This window comes from Ammospiza nelsoni, chromosome 2 (genome assembly GCF_027579445.1).
Source record: "Ammospiza nelsoni isolate bAmmNel1 chromosome 2, bAmmNel1.pri, whole genome shotgun sequence".
In the NCBI taxonomy this organism is placed as follows: domain Eukaryota; kingdom Metazoa; phylum Chordata; class Aves; order Passeriformes; family Passerellidae; genus Ammospiza; species Ammospiza nelsoni.
In genome coordinates, this window is record NC_080634.1 from 94,914,430 (window position 1) to 94,939,085 (window position 24,656).

At 36.7% G+C, this 24,656-nt stretch overlaps 1 protein-coding gene across 1 annotated transcript in view; it reads left to right on the top strand.

Moving 5' to 3' along the window:
- Positions 1 to 24,656, top strand: part of ANKRD10 (ankyrin repeat domain 10) — a 37,177-nt gene that overhangs the window by 7,137 nt on the left and 5,384 nt on the right. The window contains exons 3-4 of the mRNA XM_059493696.1: positions 7,345 to 7,436; positions 21,709 to 21,944. Coding sequence (XP_059349679.1) covers positions 7,345 to 7,436; positions 21,709 to 21,944 — 328 coding nt within the window. The remainder of the gene's footprint in view (positions 1 to 7,344; positions 7,437 to 21,708; positions 21,945 to 24,656) is intronic.

Genomic DNA, 24,656 nt, shown 5'->3' on the forward strand with positions numbered 1-24,656 from the left:
AATCTAGCATCGTACTTTTCTTAAAATATTTAAGGGCCAGACTATGTTTTATATGCAGTAGAGTTAAGCTAAGTCTGCTGAAGAACTAAAACATTTGCATTTCTAGAGTTTGGTTCTTTTTTTTTTTAAAGCTGTGCAAAAATAAGAAATGGGGAAGTTTGTGTTGAGTTTTCAGAAAAGAAGTCTGGTGCATTGAGAACAGCTGTGAGACATCAGGAGAATTGTAGAAACAATGAAGGTGGCTGGATGCAGAGGCTATAGATGGCATCTTCTCCTTGATACCTGACAAAAATAACTTATGCAAAAAGTTATTGCTGCATAGTGGTAGAATCTTCAGAAGAGAAAATACAAGAACTGTAAATGCATCTGGAGACCAGGTAAGAATGTAAAGAAATGGTGATTAGAGAGGAAACGTGGCATGCACAGAATAAAGATATACAAATAACTGCTAAATGAGAAGAGAAGAATGAATGAAAGTGAATGAATGAGAAGAATGAAAGTTTCCAGCTATGAGGATAAAGAGAAGAACTGACCAGTGAGGTTGAAATGGAGTTGAAGAACAAGCTTGATGTCCTGGAACATGAGGGGGAAAAAATCACATGTAGTGAGTGAGGTTGTAGCAAAGAAGAAAAGTAGCAGCTAGCTCCCAGAAGAAGAGGAGAAGAGTGTGGAGAGATCTCTCCATGGGCTGAGGGCAACATGCAGATGACTGTAAAAGAAAGCAGAAGGCAGTATAATGTGCAGTTAAAAATGGACAGGAGACTCATTCCAGCTTAAAGAAGTTACTAAGGCAGGACAGCGACTCAGAAGTCTGTATGTTGCTGTCTTGTTGCCAGAGCAAGTGATCTTCCACATTGTCAGATAGTGATGATAGCATCTTATAGACTTATGGGGTCAGACTGAGGCAGTGACAGACCATGGACACAACAGAGGTGGGTGCCTGCTATGTCATTAATGGTAGGCTCAAGTTACACTTCAGTGTAATAACTTTTTTTTGCACCCACAAGATACTAATTGAACGTATGACCAGAGGTATTTCAGACTCAGTTTAATGACAATATAAGATACCTCTGGATAATTAAATGGTAGTAGAAACAAAAAAGTCTCTGAAGTTTGTAGGATACAACTGGTCAGTTGCACTGTTTTCTCATGCACAAGCCCTGAAAGCTAGGCAGTGTGCCTTGGTGATAACTAAAGCAGAAAGCTCATCCCACAGGTAGTTGGAATGTTTCATACATGTCTTTGTAAAGCACAGTGCATGCTTTGCTATCCCCAGTTTCCTCAGCTGTTTATTGAATTGCAGTCAAATTCTACTATTCTTGTTTGGTTTGAACTCCTTAAGTGATCTCTGTTCCTTATTTAATTTGCAAGCACTTTTAGGTGATCATCTAGGGCTTCCACCCACACTTTTGAGCTTTTGGAGCACTATTTCCTGATGTGTATTTTGTTTATTCCTTCCAGCTCGCTGACTGATGCTGTACTCCAAACAGACATAGTCACTGGCTAATGCTTGTGTGAGGACAAGTGTTCCATGGACACTGGATACAAAACACATGCTGAGAAAGATCTGGGAATGCTTGATATTTAAACTAGTAAACTTTTCCTTCCAAACTGACTTCTGGTCATTGGCTACAGACTAACCCTTCACTTCTGGAAAAAGAAAAGGATAGCTTCTGAAAAGGAATCCACTCGAGTCTCTCAGTTTTACCGTAAACCTCCGGAACTCAGTAGAGTTTGCATGCATGCTTTCATATCTGCCCTGAGGTATTGTATTGTAGCTCATGCTGCCTGCCCTGAAGTTTAGGAAAACTTAAACATGTTTTATCTTGTTGCTGGTGAGAGTTGCCCAGGACACTTCTCAGGCAGCAGCAATGAAGGACGAATGCTGAAAACTGCTTGTCCCAACTTCACTTTGCTCCCCAAATAAATTATGTGAGTATATCCTGTGATGTCCAGCCCTCTTAACATAACTGTATGTGCTGGCTAGAATCACATCTGTCTCTCATCAGTGGGCAGGTCCTTACCCCCAGGATCACCATATAAAAATACACAGGAAAGCTCAAGTGCCAAGCAATGGTCTGTTTCTACCCATCAGTGTATTCAAGACAATATCCTACTGTTTCTGATTTTTCTTCCCCCTCAGTGGGCTGTGCCTGCTAATAGTTGTTAGTAGTGTGACTCAGGACCTGCATTTGGCTGCCTGCCTGCTCTAGTTCACTGTAACAGTGCAAAGCAATTATCCTGCTAGTTTTCCTGAGGATTTTTTTCTGATTTATCATTGTCACAACACAGATTGGTTCTGGGCTGTTGTATATGTTAGATACATCAGATAATAAGTACTTCTGATTTAAAAAACAGGAACTTCATTTAAATATATTTTCCCTCTAGCCTCAGCCTATTAAACATTTCTTTTGTATGTTACCTTTGTTGATTGGCCAAAAAAAGTGTTGTGTGGCCTGTCATAAAGGGAAGGGAAAAGAAATACTGCACCCTTACAGGGGATGCAACTTACTATTCATGCAGTCAGTTAACATCACATGGCAGTGGTGGCAGGTAGTTTTAGGAGGGTTAGACTACCAATAAGAGCAAGAACTGCAAATAGGCTGATATCCTTGGTGGGGAGGAAGAAAACATTCTTTAGGTATATTACAGTTTTTATTTTAAACGACAATTAGGGTCTAAATCCAGATAAAAAGATTCCATAAGTTCTCACTTGCGCACAAAAGCCTTTTTAGCAAAGGAGGAAAGGTACTCAGTGTTCTCTAGTTTCTGCTTCCTAGCTTCAGAAAGGATAAGGATACAGGCTCTAAGAAATGAGTAATGTTTGGAAATGTGATCATCTGAAAGATGATTGAAATTCAGTCAGTTCAGTTAAGGAATGGAGTTAGTTTGTATTTCTTTTCAAGTAAGGGCTTCTGTGTCTTAGGTATCACTACTAGAAATATTTTAGAAGTGCTTGCACAGTGTTGAGGTTTATCCCCAGTGGATATCTAAGCACCACACAGCTGCTTCCTTGTTCCCCCACCTGGTGAGGTGAGGGGGAGGATCAGCAGGGAGGTGTGAGAGCTCATGGGTTGAAATAAAGACAGGTTAACTGGTAAAAAAAGGAAACAAAGAAAAAGAAATCCAAGAAAATCAAGTGGTAAAACATTTTTTTAAACCTCACAGCACAGCACAAAAAGCTTTGTTGCTCGCCACTACCTCAGTGATGCCAGCCAGTGCTGGAGCAATGGCAGCCCCAGTTGTACTTGCTGAGCATGGTGTCACATGGCATGGGATAATCCTCTGGTCCTTTGGGTCAGTGGTCCCAGCTGGGGCACATCCCAGCCTACTCCCAGCTGGAACATTGGTGTACTAAAAACACTTAGCTGCTCACAAACCCAAAACATCTTACCAGGTGCTATGAAGAACATTAACTCTGTTCCATCCAAAAGAGTATTCATAGTTGAAAGTTTTCAGTGTAAATGTGTGTGGGAGCTTTTTACTTTAAAAATAAATTCCTGCAAGTAAGTTGCTTTTCGCTGGGAGGGTTGTTTTGGTTTTGGGGGTTTTTTTATTATTTCTGTGTTGTTTGGTTTTGGTTGGTTTGTTTGTTTTGGTGTGGGTTTTTGTTTGTTTGTTTTGTTTTGGGTATTTTTTGTTTTGTTTTTTGATAAATGGAAGGAATGTAAAGCTACCAGTGAGTGAAATCAATTGCATCATGTCCAGGGACTTGGAATTTGGAGAACAAAATAGGAAATGTGCTCTGAATTCAACTGGACCATCCTCAAGCCAACAGAATTCAGGTCCCAAAAAGACAGGAGGTAAAAATGGAGTAAAATATGGCTTTAGACTGAATTGAAAAAAATACCCATACATGAAAGAGGCCTGGGAAGAGAGTTTGAGAAAAGTATTTAATCAGTAGAGGAAGTGTCTTTTGAGGTTAAGAGCATAGTGAGGAACTGGAAACTGATTAGTCAGGCTGAGATAGATTTACTGATTAAAGACAAAAAAAGCAAAAGACTCTTCAGCCACATAAAATAAAAGATAATAAGGAAGGAAGCTAGATGTTTATTCAGTAAAATGAAATAAAAGTCAAAGGTAATCTAGTCATGATCCCAAGCTAGAGAAGACTGCCCTTGTCTGTATAAGAGGGTAGCCATTCTTTCCAAGGGCAAGGAGGAAGGCATTCAGCAATGGGTTGCAAAAACGAAATGTATCTGTGATGGTTCATGAATTCTTTTTGTCATTTCTTCAAGAGCACTGTGCACAAAATATTTAGTAACCACAGAACCTATCAAATGTATTATCTTGAATGCTAAATTAATGAAACTTAGTTTGAGTTTCTACTCATTTATTTAGAATGCATCCTCTAGATTGTGAGACATGTTTGGGCTGTTTGTGCAGTGTTGCAACAGAGGGATGAGTTCTGCTCTAGTTGTGAAAGGCCAGTACCAGTCATTGATGCTTCTCTTCCTGAAATATTATTACAAAAGGGATTGTTTCAGACTCAAGCACAGATGGGGAGTGTGACCAGTTTAAAGGATTATGAGGTGTTATTAGGGGCAATGAGGAATTAATAGAGCTTCTCAAAATAAAAGAACTTCTTTTGCAAGATGAAAGAGATAGGGAAGAAGTATTTTACACATGAGAATGTGCTGAAAGGCTGTACCCTGAACTGCTCTCAAACTTCTTGGAAAAAAATGTTACTTTGTTTTCCTGTTAGGTCACATCCATTCCAGTTGTTGAATCAAAACAATTGTTCTGAGACTCATACAGAGTACTTTTGTTTTCTTCTCCATGCATCGGAAGATATAAAAGCCATCTTTCAGTGGGATGTATATATTTTCCCATGTGTATTTCTTTTCCATTTAGTCAAACTTAAAATCTAGAGAGAATCTCTGAGGAGAGCTAGGAAAGTGTTTCAGTGGAAATATATTTAGCCCCTTATGAGAATTTCAAAGCCACATAGTAGTAATGACAACTGAAATTTGGGTACTGTAATTAAAAGGAATGCCATAAAAACCTAAGTCTGTGTATTTTCTTGTTTTTTAAGTATTATTTGAATTCCTTAACTTTAGATACATGGTTTTCTGGGCCAGTGATTAAAAGCAGCCCTTTTCAAGACATATATTCCCTTCTGAAATACTAATCTTTTCTGTTTGGTGATGGAGGTGGTAGCTGCTAAAAGCTTAGCTCATTCTTCTAATGCAATGCTGGGGAGTCCTTTTGCAAAGGTCTTCTCTCATCCTTTTTGTGGGTCCCCACAGCAAGGATGGAATTCAGTTCTCTAGATCTTACTGTGGGCAGTGTGCCAGGTTTGTAGGGCTAGGGGAGATTTTATCTCTGCCGTATGCATGGCCAACTAACCCTAACCTGCATATTGAGTGAATCTCTTGTAACTTAGACTTGGGCTTGCAGATACTAATGCTGACCAAAAGAGGCAAATCACTTACTTCTATGTCTTGGCCATTTTAACAAAAGGGAGGAGGGGAGGACACGGTAACAGAATGATGAATTGAAGACAGCTTTTATGACTGGAAAATTTATTACCCAAAGAAGTTTTTTCTGGATCAATTAGCCTCGATTAATTTTCAGTGTATGATAGTTTAAAAATTGTGTCCTCTCTTAAATTTCTTTCTCTTCCTGTTACTTCAGGGGATGTTACAAATAGGAAAAATTTGCATAAACTTCATTGGAAAGCAGTCTTCTGTCCATCAGCTGCAGACATCCACTTTGAAAGAAGGGCTTTATAGCCTTTTTCTAATCTCTAAGGCATTGTTGCTCTTTCCTGTGTCCAAACTTTGTCAGCCTCAACAGTTTTCCTTATTTTATAAGAAATTAAACTTTGGTGCCATTGTTGTTCCCTGCTGGGTGTGCTAAGTAGTTCACTGTTTGGCTGAATATATGTCTTAAGCACTGGTAAGGTGGCTTACCCTCCATGAATTTGTAACTTGTTGTAAAGATATTTCACCATGAAATAAAATTGTCAAGTAGAAAATTGAGAATACATACCTTATAATCCAAAATTCATTTTCAAGTTATACTTACATGGCCTAAACGATGGGATTAAATTTCTCAAAAGCTTGGCAGACAATTTTAGACACTTAGTAGCTTCTAGGTAGTATGATCATGTTTTGCATATATTCACATTTCAAGTAGAGCTAAAGTCTAGCCAGTACTGTGGAGTTAGGCATGAACACTTGTGTGTAAACACTGGTGAATCAGTAAAGGTGCTGTGTTAATTTAATAGCTAATGTTGATATTTTTATAAAAGGAACAGGGAAGCTAAACTGAGGCACATACAGTTAGAACATGTTTAATATCTGGAACAGACTAGTGAAATCTGTCAAAAGTTTGGAGACAAAGAGAAGGGGGGAGAAAACAAACAAAAAAAAAACCAACCAAAAACCCCTTGCTACACTGTGGAAGTGCTGATTATGAATTACATTAATAGACCAGTACAAACATTTACTTGCTATTCCAAGGCAATGTTTCATTACAGATTCTTCTCTGTGGTTCTTAATACTGATGGTTAATTGCAAGTTCAGTACATTGCAGTACTCTGCAGCTGTAGATCATGATGCATGAATTTACTTGCTGCTTGCTTGGATTTGTAAAATTGTTGTAGATCCTCCCTGTTACCTGTAAGACAGTTAATGCGGGGGAGTTGCCTGAAAAGCAGTACTCTACCCCCAGTATGTCTGCACATTATGCAAAAGAATTGAATTATTGGATGTGCTGGTTAATACTAATGGAGTATAAATTGACAGAAGATCAAAGACAAATCTGTAGGATGTGAATCAATGTGTATGTGTTGGGAGAGATCTGGCCTGTCCTGTGAACACTGGGCATACCTCTATTGCAGTAAGCTCTGCGTGTGGGCTCCTCTCCTGCCGAGTACTGACGGTGCCAGCCTCAAGGACTGAGTCAGTGTGCCAGCAAGATCTGAAAGCAGCACAGTCCCACAGACTCAGCCTTGCTGCTCCCGAGCTCAAGAGGGCTTGTGCAGCCCCGTGTATTGGGAAAGGAGTGCCAGGAAATGAAGGTGTTAGAATAATGTGTTGCGGTGGTGGATGTTGGGAGGGTTGACCAGTTTTCTGAATCTGAGTCTGCTGATTGTTGAGCTATTGGATAAGGCTTATCTTGTGAGTTAAATGCCTTTAATGTTACTTCTTGCTAAAAGTCTAATGTACTTGACAGCCAACGGCAGACTTTAAAGTAATGATGAAGTACCTGATGTATTTGCTAGCTAATAATAAATGCTGCTTTTATATATCTGCTATCTTAAAATAATGAAATGTAATAATAGTATTTTAATTTTTAGAAAGATTATGCTTGACAAAATGTAGTTTGTCTTTACAGGATTATGTTGGTGAAACTCCTATTCATAAAGCAGCACGGTCTGGTAGTATGGATTCCATAAGTGCCCTTGTGGCTCATGGTGCGCAAATAGAGTAAGTGAGGTATTTTTTCTTGTTGTTGATTGTTGTGTGTGTAGCTGACTAACTTAGATTGGTAAACATAGATACTAATTTCAGAAAGAAAAGTCAAAACAGCAGACACATGATCCAAATAATAATGACAGCTAGACATGTCTAACTGTAATGAAGCCTAAGATATTTTGCATGTCTAGTAATAAAGTTAATTTTAATTAAATGATACCATTGTGCTACATTAGTGTTGCACATACATCTGATATAGTAAAATATTTATTGTGCTTCTGTCAGATGACCCCAAACTATATAGTTTATTCAGCATGTAGTTATTTTTTACAAGAAATCTACACTTTGCACTGATGAATAAATACAGAAAACAATGCAAAAGCAGCATTATGTGCAAAACAGCAATTCACACACTTCACCATTAGTTTATTAATGTTTGTTAGTGTATTGTGTATTTGCCCTGTTAACTTTTTTCTTTAAAGGTTTATGTACTGCAAAAACATTCAGAAAAGCTCACAAACTTTTGCAACTTACAGCATGGACAAAATGGATGCAGTTTTCACCTAGAAATGTTGAGTATAAGCTCTATGGCTTATAAATAATATCAATACTTTAGCAATATGTTTTAATTAGAACTAGCTTTATTATCTTAATGGTAACTAGTTACTGTATTTTAACCTGCACTATGGAACTTTGAAGTTGTAAGTGAATTAAGAATCATGTAGTTAATTTCTTGTTTTACCCTTTGGTTTCCATCTTACTGTTTTTGTAATGCTTCCTTGATAAATCTACCATAAAATTTAACTCTTTTAGCTGTGTCATAGAGTATTGAGGGAATATATTACCTTTAGGTTAATAGTACTGAACTAATTGCTTTGTACAAAGAGATTTCTTTATAGAAAAACAAAATAAGCTGTCTCAGTTATTGACAAGCACAATAAATCAGTCTTGAATGTATAATTTCCCATTTTTCACTCACTTTTGGATATTTTTAAGATAAACTTGGAATTAAATTTACTGTGGAATTGAGCAAACCTCAATTATCATCATCAATTAGTATGTAATATTGTGGTTTTAACAAAGTAGCCAACCAAAAGAAAAGTTGTGGAACTACATAAACAATGTGAAATGGGTGATACCTGTCTTTGACCAAAACTATTTGCAGCAGAAGCAGTGTAGGTTTATAGCAGTTTTAATGAACAGGAAATAACGTGAATTCACAGTTTCCTAACTTTGAATTCCATCTATGTTTCAGATAGGTAATTAAACATCAGGTCCTATCATGGGAATGGTAAAATCAGGGGTGCAAATGCAAAAGGCTTGTGGAGCAACCCAAGTTTAATAATTTAAAGAATAAGGACTTGGCCCTGTCACCTGAGGGAGTTAGCTATTGACTGATAGGGGTGAGGATTTTTTTTCCTTAGTTTCCAGGTTCAGTATGTTAAATTAGGCCAAATCCATGTATATGCTTTTGACACTGATTAATTTTGGTTCATCTGGTTTTGAAAGCTGGCCCTGATTAATGGTTATGTAGATTTCCTCATTTTTGTAAAAACATGAAAATGTAAATGCTTTGGAAGTTCTGACTCCTTTATTTTATTACTCCAGTTAGAAGAAAAGGAGAGGGATTTTAGCCATATATTTGAGTTTTAATTTGTATATGTTAACTGAAATTATAATTGATAAAACTAACTAATAATTGATTGATAAAACCAAGGCAAGAACTTTATGAAATACAGAATTAAGCACGAACTAGAATTAAACTGCTGATCTGTACTGATGATGAATAAGTACTTTCTGTTTTTACTAGGATTAGATCCTCTAATACAGTTTTTTCTTTATTTCTTAGTGTAGTTAACAGTATTGAAGTCCAGTTTCATAAGGATGAGTGGAGTACCCCTTGGGATTCCAAATAGTCAAGCACCTTTACACGATATTCATAACCTATGTCCAAAATGCCATCATCCCTAGTTTTTTATGGCAAGTAGAACAGGGATGCTAAGATTTCATTATTACAGAAACACTAGTAACCACTAATGTAATATTGCAAGAAACGTCTTTTTTGTTAATTAGTGATTATTGCTGTTCAAATGAAGTAACTTGGACTAGAGAAATCTTATTATCAGTGTTTACCACATTTCTACTTTATATCCTCCTTTGGTTATATTGGAAGACAAAGAATATTGATAATAGTCAAGGATAAAAGTAAGAATTTTAGTTTTAATAAAATAGCCTCCATTTAATTTTTCTAGTTTACTATATTTCAGGCTTGCTAGTGTATTGCTTTTGCAGAGAAAGACAGGATGTTGCAGTATAAATCTCATTAATCTTGTTGCATTGTTTTCCTAATTGATGAGAGAGAATTTGGGTCTCTATTCCTGTGTAAATTTTTAATAATATTAAAAAATAATAATTGTACCCTAGTGAAAATATTTTGATTTTTTTTGTGGTATTTACCTTCTCATTTTAGCTGAAGCATATTCTGTGCACAGTATGTCCTACAGCCATAAAAATGGTTGCTCCACTAACTATGGTATTCATGGACCCTTGAAGAGGGGGAAGCAGGTGGTCACAATGTCCTCATATGAGTGAAAAGGTTTGCTGTGTAACTGACTTTTTAATGTGGATAGTACCTTTTAAAGTATCCATAATTACTGCTGGATTTTCACTAAAAGGCATATTGATGCAATTTATGTATGGTTAATTGTGTATTATTTATCATGGTGACAGACAAGTGTCCACAGCTGTTCATAGAGGAAAAGCCTTCTTGGTGCCATGTTTTGTTTTGCTCTTTTGCACTCTTATGTAAATGCTGTGTTTTAATGTAGTTATACAGATTGTATCACAGCATATATAAAAATAGAAAATTCAGCTGTAAACACAGGACACTCTTGAATCAAAAAGAAGCAGATTCAATTATTGATTATCCTGACTTGCTTCATGTCCACTTACATGTGGTGCACTTGTGCATTGTGTCCACTTATCTGAATAAAAATTCTTCTGCAGCTGTCATTTAAGCAGTTGTGTATTCCTTAGTGTCTTGATTTAGAACTAAGAGAGAAGTTTCAAACACTGTATTATTCTGGGATAGAGAGGGGTGTAACTTGTGGAATGGACTATGGCTCGGTATGTACCCATCCAATTGAACACAAATTCTTGATTGCTTGAAGGTTTTACTGATCATGATATTTGAATAGTATTATAGAAAAGCTTTTTATTTGCCTGCCAGAAATCTTCAGGTTTGGGTAAATTTGGGTTGTATGCCATGATAGCATGTTATGAGACCCTAAAGAGATAGTTTCCCTTCTAGTTTAATATACTCTGGTCTCAAAGTTTGAGTAGAAGTGGTGACATGCTGAGATAAATAAACCAGTACATCTGTTTCCACCAGATGACAGATTCATACTGTGATGTTGATCTGGTTTAGGCAGACACTTCAGCCACTTTCTTGTTAAAGCTGTCTGGCATTCATCTGTGTGTGTGTAAATTTACTGCCAGAAATGTCCTATCACTGATACTAGGTTTTTCAGCAAGACCTTTATTCTCATTCTTTGACAGGGATTTACTTAATTTTATTTCTTCTTGTCAAACTTGTGTGTCACAAACTGCTAAAAAAGGCAATATTAATATCATTTTTCTTCTTTTACAACTGCTATCCATCTTCCATAACAGAAATCTGTCTGCTGTGAATTTTTAGTGCTGCTGGATTAGTCCTTTGTGAAATTCTTGTATTTCTGTTCCACGTGAGCACTCTTGTGATATCTCAGCTTTTATTCTTCTCATTTGTACTTTTGAGATTTCTTGACCTCCTGAAAATCAGTCGCCTCTAGTGAAGAGACAGTGACGTGTTGTTTTCATGACAGCGCAGAAGTCAGCCATTCCTTTCTGATGCAAACCCTCAGTTCCTTTCAGTCTGGAGGAGAAGCTTACATGGCCTCTTTTCTTGAAGGGTCCCAGGGTTCAGAAATCTCCTGTCTTAGTTAATGGATAGCTTCTTGATTTCTTAAGATCCTAGGAGCTATTTGCAGGTTTTTACTGTGAGCTTGTTTTTCTTGCCTAGCTAACTTAACTATCAAGCTTTTAATATTGAACTGCAGTCCATTTCTGGTGTTAATGTACTTGTGAAGGGCCAGAACTATGTCACCTCTTTACTTCAGAAGATGTATTACAGCATAGATTCAGTGTAGAAGAAGCAACATTCTGCTTTCTTACAGTCATTAAATTGACCTCATCTTGAGAGTAATGCTTCAGGATCTTAGTGATCATTTGGATTTAGGTGCTTTTTCAACTGAGACCACTTCATACACATTCTTTTTATAAACCTGATTGCCTCCAGATACTAGTTAAACTGCTGGATTAATTGCTGTTGTTGCATTATTAAACGTTGCTGTATAATTAATGAAGACTATATGGCAATTCTTGTTTAATTGTATGTAACAAGCATTTTAAGGGCCATCACTGTAGTATTCTTGTAGAGACCATTTTTCAGTGTAGAGGATACACATGTTGGAATTTATTCTGCCTTTCCCATTTTATGTAAATTGTTATGGGAAGGCAAATTCAAAGTGGCATGTACATTTCAGTTTTGAAACACTAATTCTCCTTTAGGGAACTGCAAGTAAAGATTGGTAATTTCTTCCATGTTTGGTTTCCTGTTTGGTTGCTATGGTTGTAGCAGTACTTGAGGTGGTTTGTAGGAGCTTGTGATTATGAAGTAGGGCAGTAATTTGGATTTAGTCTGAAGAAAAGATTTGGAAATACCAAAGCAGAATGTATATGCATGGGTGACTGATAAAAATGAGAGAGGCTCAGTCTTAGAGTAAACCAGTCTGGAAAAATGTAGTTTTCTGAGTTACTGACATTCCTAATAATTGCAGGAAGCTGAGACAAACTCGTACCACTGAATTCCTGTTCAGTTTGAATGCAGATTATTCTTAGTGAGGGTGGAATAACAACAGTGATTACTGGCATCAGCTGGAAAATAGCACAGAATATGAGAGGCTGTGCTTTTTATGAATAAAGTAAAATCCATCATTAAAGCAATGATACTTATGACCTTTCTGAAACACAGAGAGAAAATTCACTAGATACATGTGAGCTTGATAGTTTAGCTTATTCATAAGTGAGAAGCCTTACAGCGCTGGCTTCTTGACTTTTCTTCAGTCCAAGAGAGCTGGGTAAAGAGTATGGAAGTGTCACCAAGACTTTTATATGCAGGTGGCTCAGATTTCTGACAGGAATGTTTGGGATTTTCTGTTGGGATTGATCTACCTTCATGTAAGATACTGTGCTGATGATCACATTAATGTGTGCAGTTTGCCTTAAGATAGATTTTTTTTTTCTTGCAAGGTAAGCTATTCTGTTGCTATTCTGGCTACAGAAACCCAGGTACAGTTAAGTGGAGAAACCAAAGTGTTACGAAGTGGAGCTTTGCCAGAGTTAAATACAGTGAAGGAAACGGTTCTATCCCAAATATAGTAATCTTACTAGTTCTGATGTTAGTCCAGATGTCTCTGGTGGTGATTTGTAGGGGTGCTATGCCTGATCTGGCAATAGTTTTTGACTAGATACATGGTGAGAGAATTGTTTATTGCAACATCGGCTCTAGCCTGCCGTGTTGATTTGGGTTTTGTTTGCGGATCTGGTTTCTGTTTTTTCAGTAAAGTTGTTCATAGACCAACTAGTACTTAGTAGCCTCTGGACAAAAAAACACAGGGGGTAGATGTGGTGTTGCCCAGAACATGTTCAGGTTGGTCAGAAAAGTTTTCTTATGTGTCATGCACTTCTGATTACCAGATATATCTCATGGCATGGAGGCTTAACAAACCATGGAAGAGCTTTGGTAATCATAACCTAAGGAAAAGATTACTCTTCAGCTTCATTCTGTTTTGCTTGATTTGGCTTATATACGATGGATACATTTTCTTATAAAGGGAGAAAAATCTAAGTTTGAGTGGGTTTTTTTTGCGTGAAGCTCATTTAAGCTGGTTTTGTGCACTTCAGCAGTTCCTTAATCCAGAAGATTTTATGTCTGCTTGAGTAAACACACCAAGTTATTTTTCACACCAAAAAAAAACTCTAACAAGACTGTGTAGCTTGATAGTGTCCTTATTATGGGAAAATAATGAAGCCATCTTCCTTTCATTCTTGATTTTTGCTCTGCTTTTGGTACAAAAGTACCTTGACATTAATTTACCTCTTCATTTTTATTTCCAAACTTGTACTGTCCATGCTGTTTGTACTGAACAGCTTAAACTTTCTTTCAAGTTCAGCACTTTTGAGAGAAGCTTGCTTCCTTCATTTCTCTGATTCTAAGCTACCTTTGGTTTCATTTGCTATGTAGAGGGGAAATAATGTCATTTTATTTACTACTAAAGTCGTCTTGGTGGGTATCTGTGTTGTAAGGTTGTTTTATCTTTTCAATTTAGAGTTTGCTCTGAACCTCTTCTCAGTAGTTTTCCATTACACTTTCTTGATTGTTCGCAACTTCATTTGCAATTCTTGCTCTGTTTGTAGAAACATGAAGTTAACAGCACTGATGGTTCTCATTGTCATAAAGTTGGCTAAGTAATTCTTACATTCTCTTTAAGTGGCTGTAGTACTATTACTATTTGGAATTTCGCTAGTGATCTAGGAAATACTTTCATTTTAGTAGGAAAGGTCTTTTCTGTTATGCTGTATTGCAATCAGACTGTTGTTTCAAGAATTACCATAGTCTTTCCTGTCTTCCCTTTGTGAATTGTTATTAGGATCACTTCTTAAATAATGAAATATGAATTTAAAAATATTGTTGCTAGAACTAGGCCAAGTCAAGCCTATATTGATCATGGGAAGGTTTACTTGGAAATGTGAATATTTTGTACAAAAGGTACTGAAAGTGAAGCGCACTGTTTGAGGTCTTTAGCAAAGCATATAAATGGGAATACAGAGTCAACAAAAAATCCTGATGGTGATGTTTGTGTTAACTGCAACATTGCCTGCCATGGTTAATGAATTCTTTCTTCTGCCAATGTTTGCTCGGTCAGGAGTTGAAGTTATGTAGGAGCCAATTATAGCTGCATAATTCATAGTGAACTTTGATTTTCCTGTGGAGAAAGTGGCTTCACAAAGCAGAGTCCTTCTGTTCAGTATATTCCTCTTGTTATGATTTTGGATGATGTTCACAGGAACTCTAGCACTGATTTTTAAAGTGTAAAATAATTTCAGCTGCCAGATGCTTTGTTGTGAAATAAAAACTTGGCACCAACTTGTGCTTTTGTAGATGCGCAGTGTGTAATTCTAGCATGAATTTGTATAGCTGCTCCAGCAGTGACACACATCTGTTTAGTTAAGATTATTTTTCTCTTGGTATTTGGAAAAAAAAAAGTTTGAAACAATTTTATAACTTCTGTATTTGGACACCAAAGGGTTAAAACACTTAAAGTTTAGTATTTTAAAATAATTTTGCTTTAGAAATTTTACACTAGTATACTACTGTTTATATAGGAAACAATTTTTCTCACTGTGGGCGTTTTAGTGTTCTGATCTTTTTTTCTCTTTCTTCTTTTGTTTTGTTTTAATCCTTGTATCTGCTAATTTTTGTATATAGGAATAGCTACTAATTCTTTTGAGATACAGCCTACTAAATTTAAAGTAATTGAAGCCATGAGTTGACCGGTAACTTTAATCCATTCTATATAAATTTCAGTGGAGAACTGAAAAATTGGTTTCAGGATGAAAGTTATAATGCTTTTAAAGGCATAAAAGGCTTAGTATCTTGTTGTTAAGGTGGTCACATGATAATGGCTTACATATTGAATAATGTGCTACAGCACTTTATGTATGTTAATGTACTTTTAATCTTAATGTTGCCTGCAAATATGTGATCCCTTATGATATAAGTTTCCTGTTTATGCACCATTGCCCGTTTAAATCAAACAGAAGATTCTGAAACTGTAAAAACTACACATGTCAATGTTTTACAGCTACGTAATTCGAATTGACTTGATTTTTTCAAGTAATCCTAGAAAGGGGGAGCATTCCATATAGAAACTGCTGAAACTGCCACAGGTGCTTCTCCGAAAACCTTACAGTTGTGGCATTGAATGTTCAGTATCGCTTCCTTTCTGCACACAAGGCATACTGTTGAGGTATTTGTTGCGGTGATTGGTTTTAATGCTAATCTAGGAATTCAGATATAGAATCTATAGATTTGCATGCTTTGCTTACCCTAATTTACAATTATCTACATTTTTATTTGTAAACTAACAATAGATAAGTTGAGATCAGTAATTTTTAACAGATATTACATTGATATACGAAAACTGTGGTTTATTTTCTTAGATTGTCGCATGGCATTAACAAAAACACAGTAAGCTGTAGGTGCTGTAATCACTATTTCAAATTAAACATTCAGGAGATTTTTTTTTACATTAATGATTTTCAAAAATATTTATTGACTTTTTGTGTAGCAAATGTTTGTTTTGTTTTTCAAGGTATGTGACATTATAAGTTGAAGATAGTGTATTTCTAAGATATTTCTATGTTAAAAAGAAATCTACCTGTTTTTTCTGCCAGTGAATATGAAAAATGAACAGTTGAAGCAACTTAAAAGCAATTTTTTGAAGTAAATTGAATAGCATTTATAATTCAATATGAGAAGCACAAGTATTTGTTTTCTTTCTACAGATCTTTCAAAGAGTAAATTCTGTATGTTACACTGAAGTAAATCTTCGTTGCACCAAGTCATATTTAAACAATTCTAAATTTTGAGTGTTTTCTTGGTTTTGGTATTTTTTTTTTTACTTTCTATTGCTTAGCCACAGTAGAAGCATCTCGAATATTTTTTAAAAGCTTGCCTCATTTTTTTCTTCCTTTAGGAAACTTCTTAAATTAGGTTGATGTAATGAAAATTTCCTCCTAAATAAAGCTAAGCTGAAAGTTAAATTCGTGTTTCTGTACACCAATCCTGTTTGGCCAGAGAATGCACTTGTCTCTTGGTTTAGAGCAACAATTGAATTACACTCGCAGCCAACATTTTTGAAAAGGCATTTCAGAAGAAGAAAATACCTAAAGTCGTGCTTTATCAGTGTCCTCTTTATAGCTGCTTTAATTGGGTACCAGGACTCTCATTTAGAATGGGAGTTCAGATGATGTCAACCCAGAGGGAGAAGAATGGATCCTAAAAAAACAGTCCTCTTCATGCCAAGATCAGTCAGTTTTCAAGACTGCCTGTGGACATCACTTGATGGAAGAAGAAAAACATGTTATAAGAGTGTTTTAAGCACTGTAGGTCTGTGAATAAATGCATATGCAAAAGTCATAGCATTAACTCAATATATCAGTGTGTGTTTTGAGTTTATTTATGAAAACACCTGTCACTACAGAGTGTGATAAGCAAGTGTCGTATGTCAAGAAACTTCAAGATCACCTACTCATTCATATTCAGACTTTCATCATCTTTTCTCATGGATTTTTTTTTCTATTTAGTATAGCTTTATAATATGAAAATGTATCCTTCCTTACATTTGGCTTTCTTTTTTTGCATTGGAATTAGCATCTTATACTTCTGTACTTTGAAGAAAACAAGATGTTCTTATTCCCAGCTCCTGGATTTTTAGCCTGCAGGAAGGCTGAGGGTAAAGAATAGTGTGCTTCATGATTTTAATTTGTATCTAGTAATAAGAATTACATGGAAACAGTGAATAAAGTATATAGCAAAAAAATGCTGCTTAGTGAAAAATCCTGAACAGGACTCAGTCATCTTTCAAATACTTGAATTGCCTTGGAACGGATGCAAGATAAGTGTTTTCTAAACATGGAGTGAATTGACTGGCTGATGGCTGCCTTTAGCCCTGGGCAATGTTAAGTAAGGAATTTTTCTCCTGTTTGTCAGTTCGTGCCTTCATGTATATTTCTGTCTGGAGCAGGTGCCAAAAAAAGGGATGACATTTTCAGAGCTTTTGTTTTCAGTGTCCTTTCTTCAGTTTTCCTTTCCACATGTTTGTGTAGCTAGACTGACCTTCAAAGTTGTCTTTAGTTTTTGACTTTTTTACTGGAGAGAGAATGAAGTAAGTTTTTGGAGCAGTGCTCTCTGATTTGATAGTTACTAGGCCAACCTTTAGAAAATTCTGTATCAAGTCAATGAATACTGCTGACTAAGCATAAAACACATGTCACTTCCAAGACTTGTTCTGATTTTCTTACTTACGTCTTCCATCCTTCCACACCTTCCTTGTTGCTGGCTTCTTCCTTTTTAATGGATTCATGTGAAAAATGCAGTGTTTGTGAGCTGCTGTTTGTCTTGTTTCAGCTAGAAGCCCAGCTGAGAGACAAACCTTGGAAAGGAACATAAGCTTGTCCTGAAGTTTGGCATCTTTGTCACAAAAGAAGTTTTTAAAAAAAGCCAATGACAACAAAAACCCCTACAAAACAAAGTGTATAACCTGCTAGAAGTTTCTGTCCCCATTTTTAATTCTGAGTAGTGCAGTTGCAGAAATAGACCTGTCATTTGCTGTATGGTTAGCAGTAACAACAGGACAATTTGCCTGAAGATTGAGTGTCACTATGTTTTAAACTTCTTGGAGCTTCCACTATTTCAAGGTGTTTAGGATGAAAGATCAAAGCTGGTACCAGAGAGATTTTTATCTCCAGCTAACTAAAAAAAGCAGAGGATGGGTGGAAAAGAAGATTTTTTTTTTTCCAAGACCCGTGACCTTTAGGTAGTTCTGTCCATGTTGCACACTGTTTCTTCCAGTGTTTTTCTTTTGCAGCCCAGGTCTTGAAGTTACTTTCAGTTATAATATTCTTTACCAATCCTTTTTCTTTATGTCAGCAGCTACAATAAATGAAGTGCCTTTCAAGGGACACCTAATAACTGAAAGAGCTGTAAATTTACTTGAATGTAGTGATTATCTCTGAGTTTCCTGCTTGTTGATTTTTCTTCCCTTTTTTAGCCACGCATTCCATGTCACATAGCTACTACACTTTGTGGCCGAATGAATCACATACTATTCCTCCTCCTTTTCACTTGATAGTCAGTTCACATATAATTGCAGTTCATAACCAAGGGCTGACAGGGATTGCACATAAGAGTTTGTACTCCTCTTATGTGTGGCTGGGACAGTGAACCATTTCTATTTTCATCCATATAATCTAGTCTGTCTACAGTAATGACACTTAAATTCTTAGCTCCTGGGATAAGCTGAGGCAGACGCTTCCTGCCAGACATGGACAGCAGACTTAGTATTAGATGTGTTCCTAGTTACTTGTAATTACAGCTGTGGTTCCTCTCAAAGTTCAGATTAACACCTATAAAGAATGGTCTAGTAGATATCCTGGCTTTTTAATTCATTCAGGTACTCCAGGCTTTCTGGAAGGATTGTATTTTGCACTGTTTTTCTGTTACAGACTCAGAATCCTTACAGTCATTGACAGTATTTCTAAATTATTTTGAAAATAATTACCAATCTGGTAAAACTCCATGATATCTGTTAAGATCATTTTCTTTACTATTTTTTCCTATTTACATTAGCAAATTTTTTTGATTACTTGCATTTGGTTATGATAGGCTATTATAGCACAGCTACCTCCTGCTGCCTTTTGTGTTCTCATTGACAGATTTTTTTCCTCCTAGAGAATGCTAGAGAAATCAGCTAAAGAAGTAGGTATTTTTTTCATCTTTCTAGCCTGTTTTTGAGAAAGTCATGGAAGGTTTCTGCAAAATTTGTCAGTTTTTCCTGTACTGCATCCTGTTAATATTGGAATGCAAGGCAGTCTAACAGAAATTTGAAAGTATATCAAAGTCCAAGAATAATCAGACTTTTATTAAAATCATGGACAACTGGATATAGAAAAAATATTCGAATTAGTGTTCCCACTGTAAGCAAGCAGAGAGAACATCTGTGTTGTCTTCCATAACATTTGTTCAGACAGTTTTCAGAGTAGTCTAGAACTTATAATCTCCTCTTATTTCATTGAACTTTTTCTTCTTTTCATTACTAACTTGATAGGCTAAATTCAGATTCACACCTTTAAAAGAGGTATTTCTAAACTTCAGAAGCAAGAATGTTTAATCCAGTAGGCTTGAGTCCCTTGAAGTCTATGCAGTGATTCCAGGATATTTCTGTAAAACAAGCACACCTTTGTCTGCCTGTTAAGAGTAGTATTAGTTCAGGAAGAGGTAGGAATGGGACAGATCTTTAAATATCAAAGATCATTGCATTTTAAAGTTTTTCAAAGTTTTTCTCCTGCTTATTTTTTTTCTGGGAAATTTAGTTTTTCTTTCCCAGAGTTTGGTTGTGTAGCTTTACACACTTTGATCTTAGTTTATAAATCTTCATATGCCTCTGGCATCTTACATTGACGATCCTTTGGAAAATGGTGAGCGAACTGTAGTCTCTTACAGTCAATTTTGAAAAGCAGAGTTAGTGTTCAGTTGTACTTGCTACGTAATAGAATTACTTAAACGTCTCTTAAATTAGATGGCTATTCAATACCGATTTGGTTTTGTCATTTTTATCTTTGCGTAACTTTGTTTATTTTGTTCTTGCTTAGATTTCTTTTAGTGTTCTTTTGTGGCTCAAAAATCTAAAAAAGATGTCAGAGAACTGAGCTTTTCTTCTTGAGCAGAACAGATCTGTTAAAACTCTGTTTCCTAAGCTGTAGTTTCATTGGTCTACATCCTTATGCTGCATAAGTAAATCAGAATTGCTAAAGGAGTGTAAAATATTTGTTGCTTAGCAGCCTTAACAGGTCATCTAGTTCAGCAGGGGAAAGGATTGACAGTAGAATTTCTGATACCATAGGCAACTTTTACAATGAGAAGAGACTCTTCTCAAGATTCAGCAACCTTTATACTCTAAAACTTTGTCCTGATGCTAGCATTAATTCTCCTTTGTTCATATTAATCCCATTCATATACTGCCAACACGGGATGCACAGCACTTTGCAGTTCTTCTGTAGGTATTCAAAACTAATCCCACCTTGAGGTTTCATTTATTTTGACTAACTAGGTTTTTCAGTATTACTTACTTTCTAGAGCACTCTTGACTGCTGTTCTGTGGAATTTCACTTGAAGTCCATGTAAATAATGACTTAAAATAGTACAGTATGGATGAAATTAATCCTGGATTAGATTACAGGTTTTGTGATTCTGTAATAGTCAGTTTCTAAGGGTTTTCTTATTTATTGCAAGTAAGTTACAGTGATCTAGGAAGCAGATCTGGGCTTTGTTCTTTGATTTCTTCTCATGAGCTGGAGTTTCAAGAGAATCAGATCTATTAATCTTCTGAATTCTTGTTCTGTTAGCTGGTCTGTTTCTGGATTTCTAAGTAAGGGACTTGTCTAAATGACTGAAGCCAAGAAAAAAAATTCCACTTCTCTGACTAGTTACATCTGTCTGGAAAAAATATTAGGAAAGATTAATGGGCGTCTTTTGCATCACCATCTAGTTTTGTCATTCCTGGCCTTCTTGTCTCCACTTTTATGCTCTTCCTGAGAAGTTAGCCTGAACTGCTGAGCACAAGGCATCCTGTGTGTTTGTGTAAACGCACATAATTCAACACGTCTTCAAATTAAACCTGCATATCTACATGTCCTTCCTGATGTCATTCCTAACCTCCTTGATGCACTAGAATATGCAAAAATCCAGTGCCATTCTCTTGTGCACATAAAAGTCTTGATTGAAATTACCAAAGCAAGTCCCAGTACTTATGATGTCACACACTTTGAAATGAGAAACAAACCTGAAACAAAAGTATAAGCAAAGCACAGCTAAGTATAGCATCTTTACCTATCTTTTACTAAATATGTCTGTATTTTGTTGTTAGGAAAAATAGTGATGTTGTTGTTATCTTAGAAACCAGAATGCCATGGACAATTGCCAAGTCATGTTAAGTTTGTTTTGAGTATTTGATCTTTTGCTCAAGTTAAAGCAATAGATTGCAGAATAAACTGCAGAAGATGGTAAAATTCAACACTTAAATTAGTCTGAAGTTTATGTAAAGATTAGCTACTTCAGACTATTTTAGAATAAAGCATTTTGAGAAGTTAAATAGGAAGATGGTTTAAGGCACATAGTATATTGATTTTATTTAAAAGTGTATTGTCTCCCAAATTTTGCTTAGAAGTGAGATATATGAAGTTAAGATAGTTATGAACTAAGATTGATAACTAATTTCTTAATGGAAAATTTGCTAAGTGTATGTTTTCTCTCATCACCAGCAGATAGATAGTCAGTAAGGGCAGCAGCAGCAGCCAGCTAGCCTGATGAATGAGTGTAATCCAGTTTCTTTGTATTGTACAGCTTGAGAAATGCCAGTGGCCTGACAGCAGCAGACCTTGCACATACCCAGGGCTTCCAAGAATGTGCCCAGTTTCTCTTGAACCTCCAGAACTGTCACCTGAATCGTTTCTATAGCAATGGCACCTTAAATGGGGTTCATCAGAATGCAGGTCCCAATCCATTCAGTGGTGGGACAAGTCGAAAGAGATCCTTTGAAGATGCGGAGTCTGCTGGAGTGAAGAAGGCTAGAACAGAAGGTGAGACCCCAGAGGTAAAAGGGATGGGTTGATACTGGTCCTGAAAAGGAAAATAAAAGTTTTAAAGTCTTTTGGAGTGGATGTTGAGTATTTTTGACAAACTCACATATCTAAATTACATATTAATACAAGAAGCAGATAATTACAATTACTTCATGCCACAGGATCCCAGTTCTCCCTGTCATCATCTTGGCGTGTTCAGAAATTTCTGTTTCCAGAGAGTGCTAAAGCTGCGTGATGCTGAGAATAATTATGCAGAGGAGTAGGAGCTGAAATTAGTTTCTACTCTTTCCTCAGTTTCTTCAGCTTCAGGAGGGCCAAGTAATGTTCCATTGATTCACAGAAATGCTTGGATGTTCTGATGATAATTTCCCATTCAGGGATTAATTCGCAGTTCAGAAACTGCTGCATAAGGTAGATGGAAGAAATTGAATGCACAAGGGTTTCCCAAATCAAGAGGGGTTATATCTGTAAATTAGCATACCCTGAGTTTCCAAGGATTGCTTTCCAAGGGCAGCTGCTGTCTTACACCAGGATGTAAGAACAGAATGAACCTTAAGGTTTCCTATCCAGCCTTGTAAGTTGAGGATACTGCTTTGCCAGCCATGATGAAATAGTACAACCTAAAGATACTTTTTGATAGCTCTGTGTAGAAATCTTTTTAGATTTTAGATGTTTTTAGAAACACCTTGAATAACATGATAGAGGAGAGTTTACTTCTTCCTTTCTATTGGTCATTCCAGTAAATTCTTACCAAAAACAAGGGAGTAATTCTGCACTCAACCCTCATTTTTCCTGATGATGCTAAAGGATGCTGTTCTTTAGCATCAGGAAAGGGACTTCATTGAAGGCACTTTGTTCAGTTAAAGTTGACGTTCTAACATTAGCTACTTTGAGTGAACCAAATAGAATGGGCTTAAACAGTGCTTAATTCCAGATAGCAAGGGGGGAATTGAGACCTAAACCACATTTCTAAATATGACATAGGCAACATAAATCACATCAATATCAACACTACTGTTTGTTCAGTACTTGCTATCCAAACACCACGTCACCTATACCAGGATCAGAGGCCTTACTGGGTACTCCATGGCCAATCATAAACAGGATATGTTGCTTCATGTAGCTGGTCTAAATGATACATTTCATTATGGAGAAGAATCTCTGGGCAATTAAATACAAGACTTCAGGAATAAGTATTTCCTAAGCAGCTACATAGAATAAGAAAACTTGCCCAGTACACAAGTGTCCATAACAACTGCAGTAAGATGTTTTCAGTCCATTGATCTACCAGGAGGCACTGCTTGGAAGTCAAGTTAACTTATCTCGCATTTTGAAGAGCTGCCCCGTCTGAGTGCTCCTGAGCAGCTGTCTCTTTCAGAATGTGCTCCAGGCTAGTCAGTGGGCAGTATTTCCCCACAATCGGGGGAGTGGAGCTGTGTCTGCATTACCTTCACTGTTCAGACTTGGTCCAGCACCTAAGTTAAATTGAGCAAATAGACAGTGCTTGAAGTGAACAAGTGCTGCTGAACAATTACAGAAATGTTGGAAAAGCAATTGGAGTAGATTACTTTTGAAATTGTTAACAGTATGACTTTTTAAGACCTTCCCAAACAAATGCAAAAGCTTTGCTGCTTTTGCTTGAAGGTTCTTGGAGTAAGTAAGAGATGCATCCCAGCTGTGGGAGTTTCTAATCTGACGTGTTTGCTCTCAATGACGCCAGCATCAGTAATAACTCTTGAATCAATGTAAAAAGTCTCTTGCACTGAGAATGAGTCACTGTTCCTGAGGCATTTTGGTAAACAACAAATAGGTGTAATAATAGAGCTGAGTAATGAGTTATCAGTGCATCTTTGTGCTTAGCTGGCCTTTTTACAGAACAAGCCAAATTTTGTGTTATTTTTAAACCCTTACTAAAACCTCACTGGTCTGTTGTCCTTTAAAGACAATTTGCAGGAGATTCCAGATGTTCAGAGAGTGAAGCCAACCTGTATTTGCAGGGAAAAGTCAGGTTTTGATAGCCATACCCCAGATTGGAGCAATCACTGCTTTCGAACGACTTGCTGCAACAGCATAAGTCCCTTACAAGAAGCTGTATGCACTAGAGTTGAGAGAAGATCAATGCCTAAGGTGTGCTTTGCCCTGGAATAACTCAGCTGGGCAGTGTATGGGCATTACTTGTAATTGTTTATATACACACTGGTGTATCTGCTCACGGGTGCATAGTATTAAAAGAAGCCTTAAACCTCAAAATCGGGCAACACTGGTACATAAAACACTGTATCAGAAACTAATTACTCAAGTGTAATTAACAGAAGTAAATTGGTGACCACTTTCAGAACATATGCCAAATAGTTTTTGATTTTTATTTAGGAACATAAACTGAATTTTATGTCCATCTTTCTGAAATCAATTCCAGAAATGTCATCTTGCTTCATGGGAAGATCAGCAGAGGGTGCACAGGTTCAATGATGATGATGATGATGCACAGTGGGCCAAGTGGTCACACAGCTGTGTTTGTGTCAGGCATCATCCTGACCCCTCTAGTGCAGCGTTCAGCAGGTTGACTTGTGCTCTGTGATGTGTGTGCTGCTTACAGCCACTGTCTGGCTGTCACAAGCCTCAGCACAGATGCTTTGGGTGTTCTGTGTGAGGTGTGATGGAGGGCATTCCTGGAACTGAACCTTGGAACTGGCCAACATGAAACTGCAC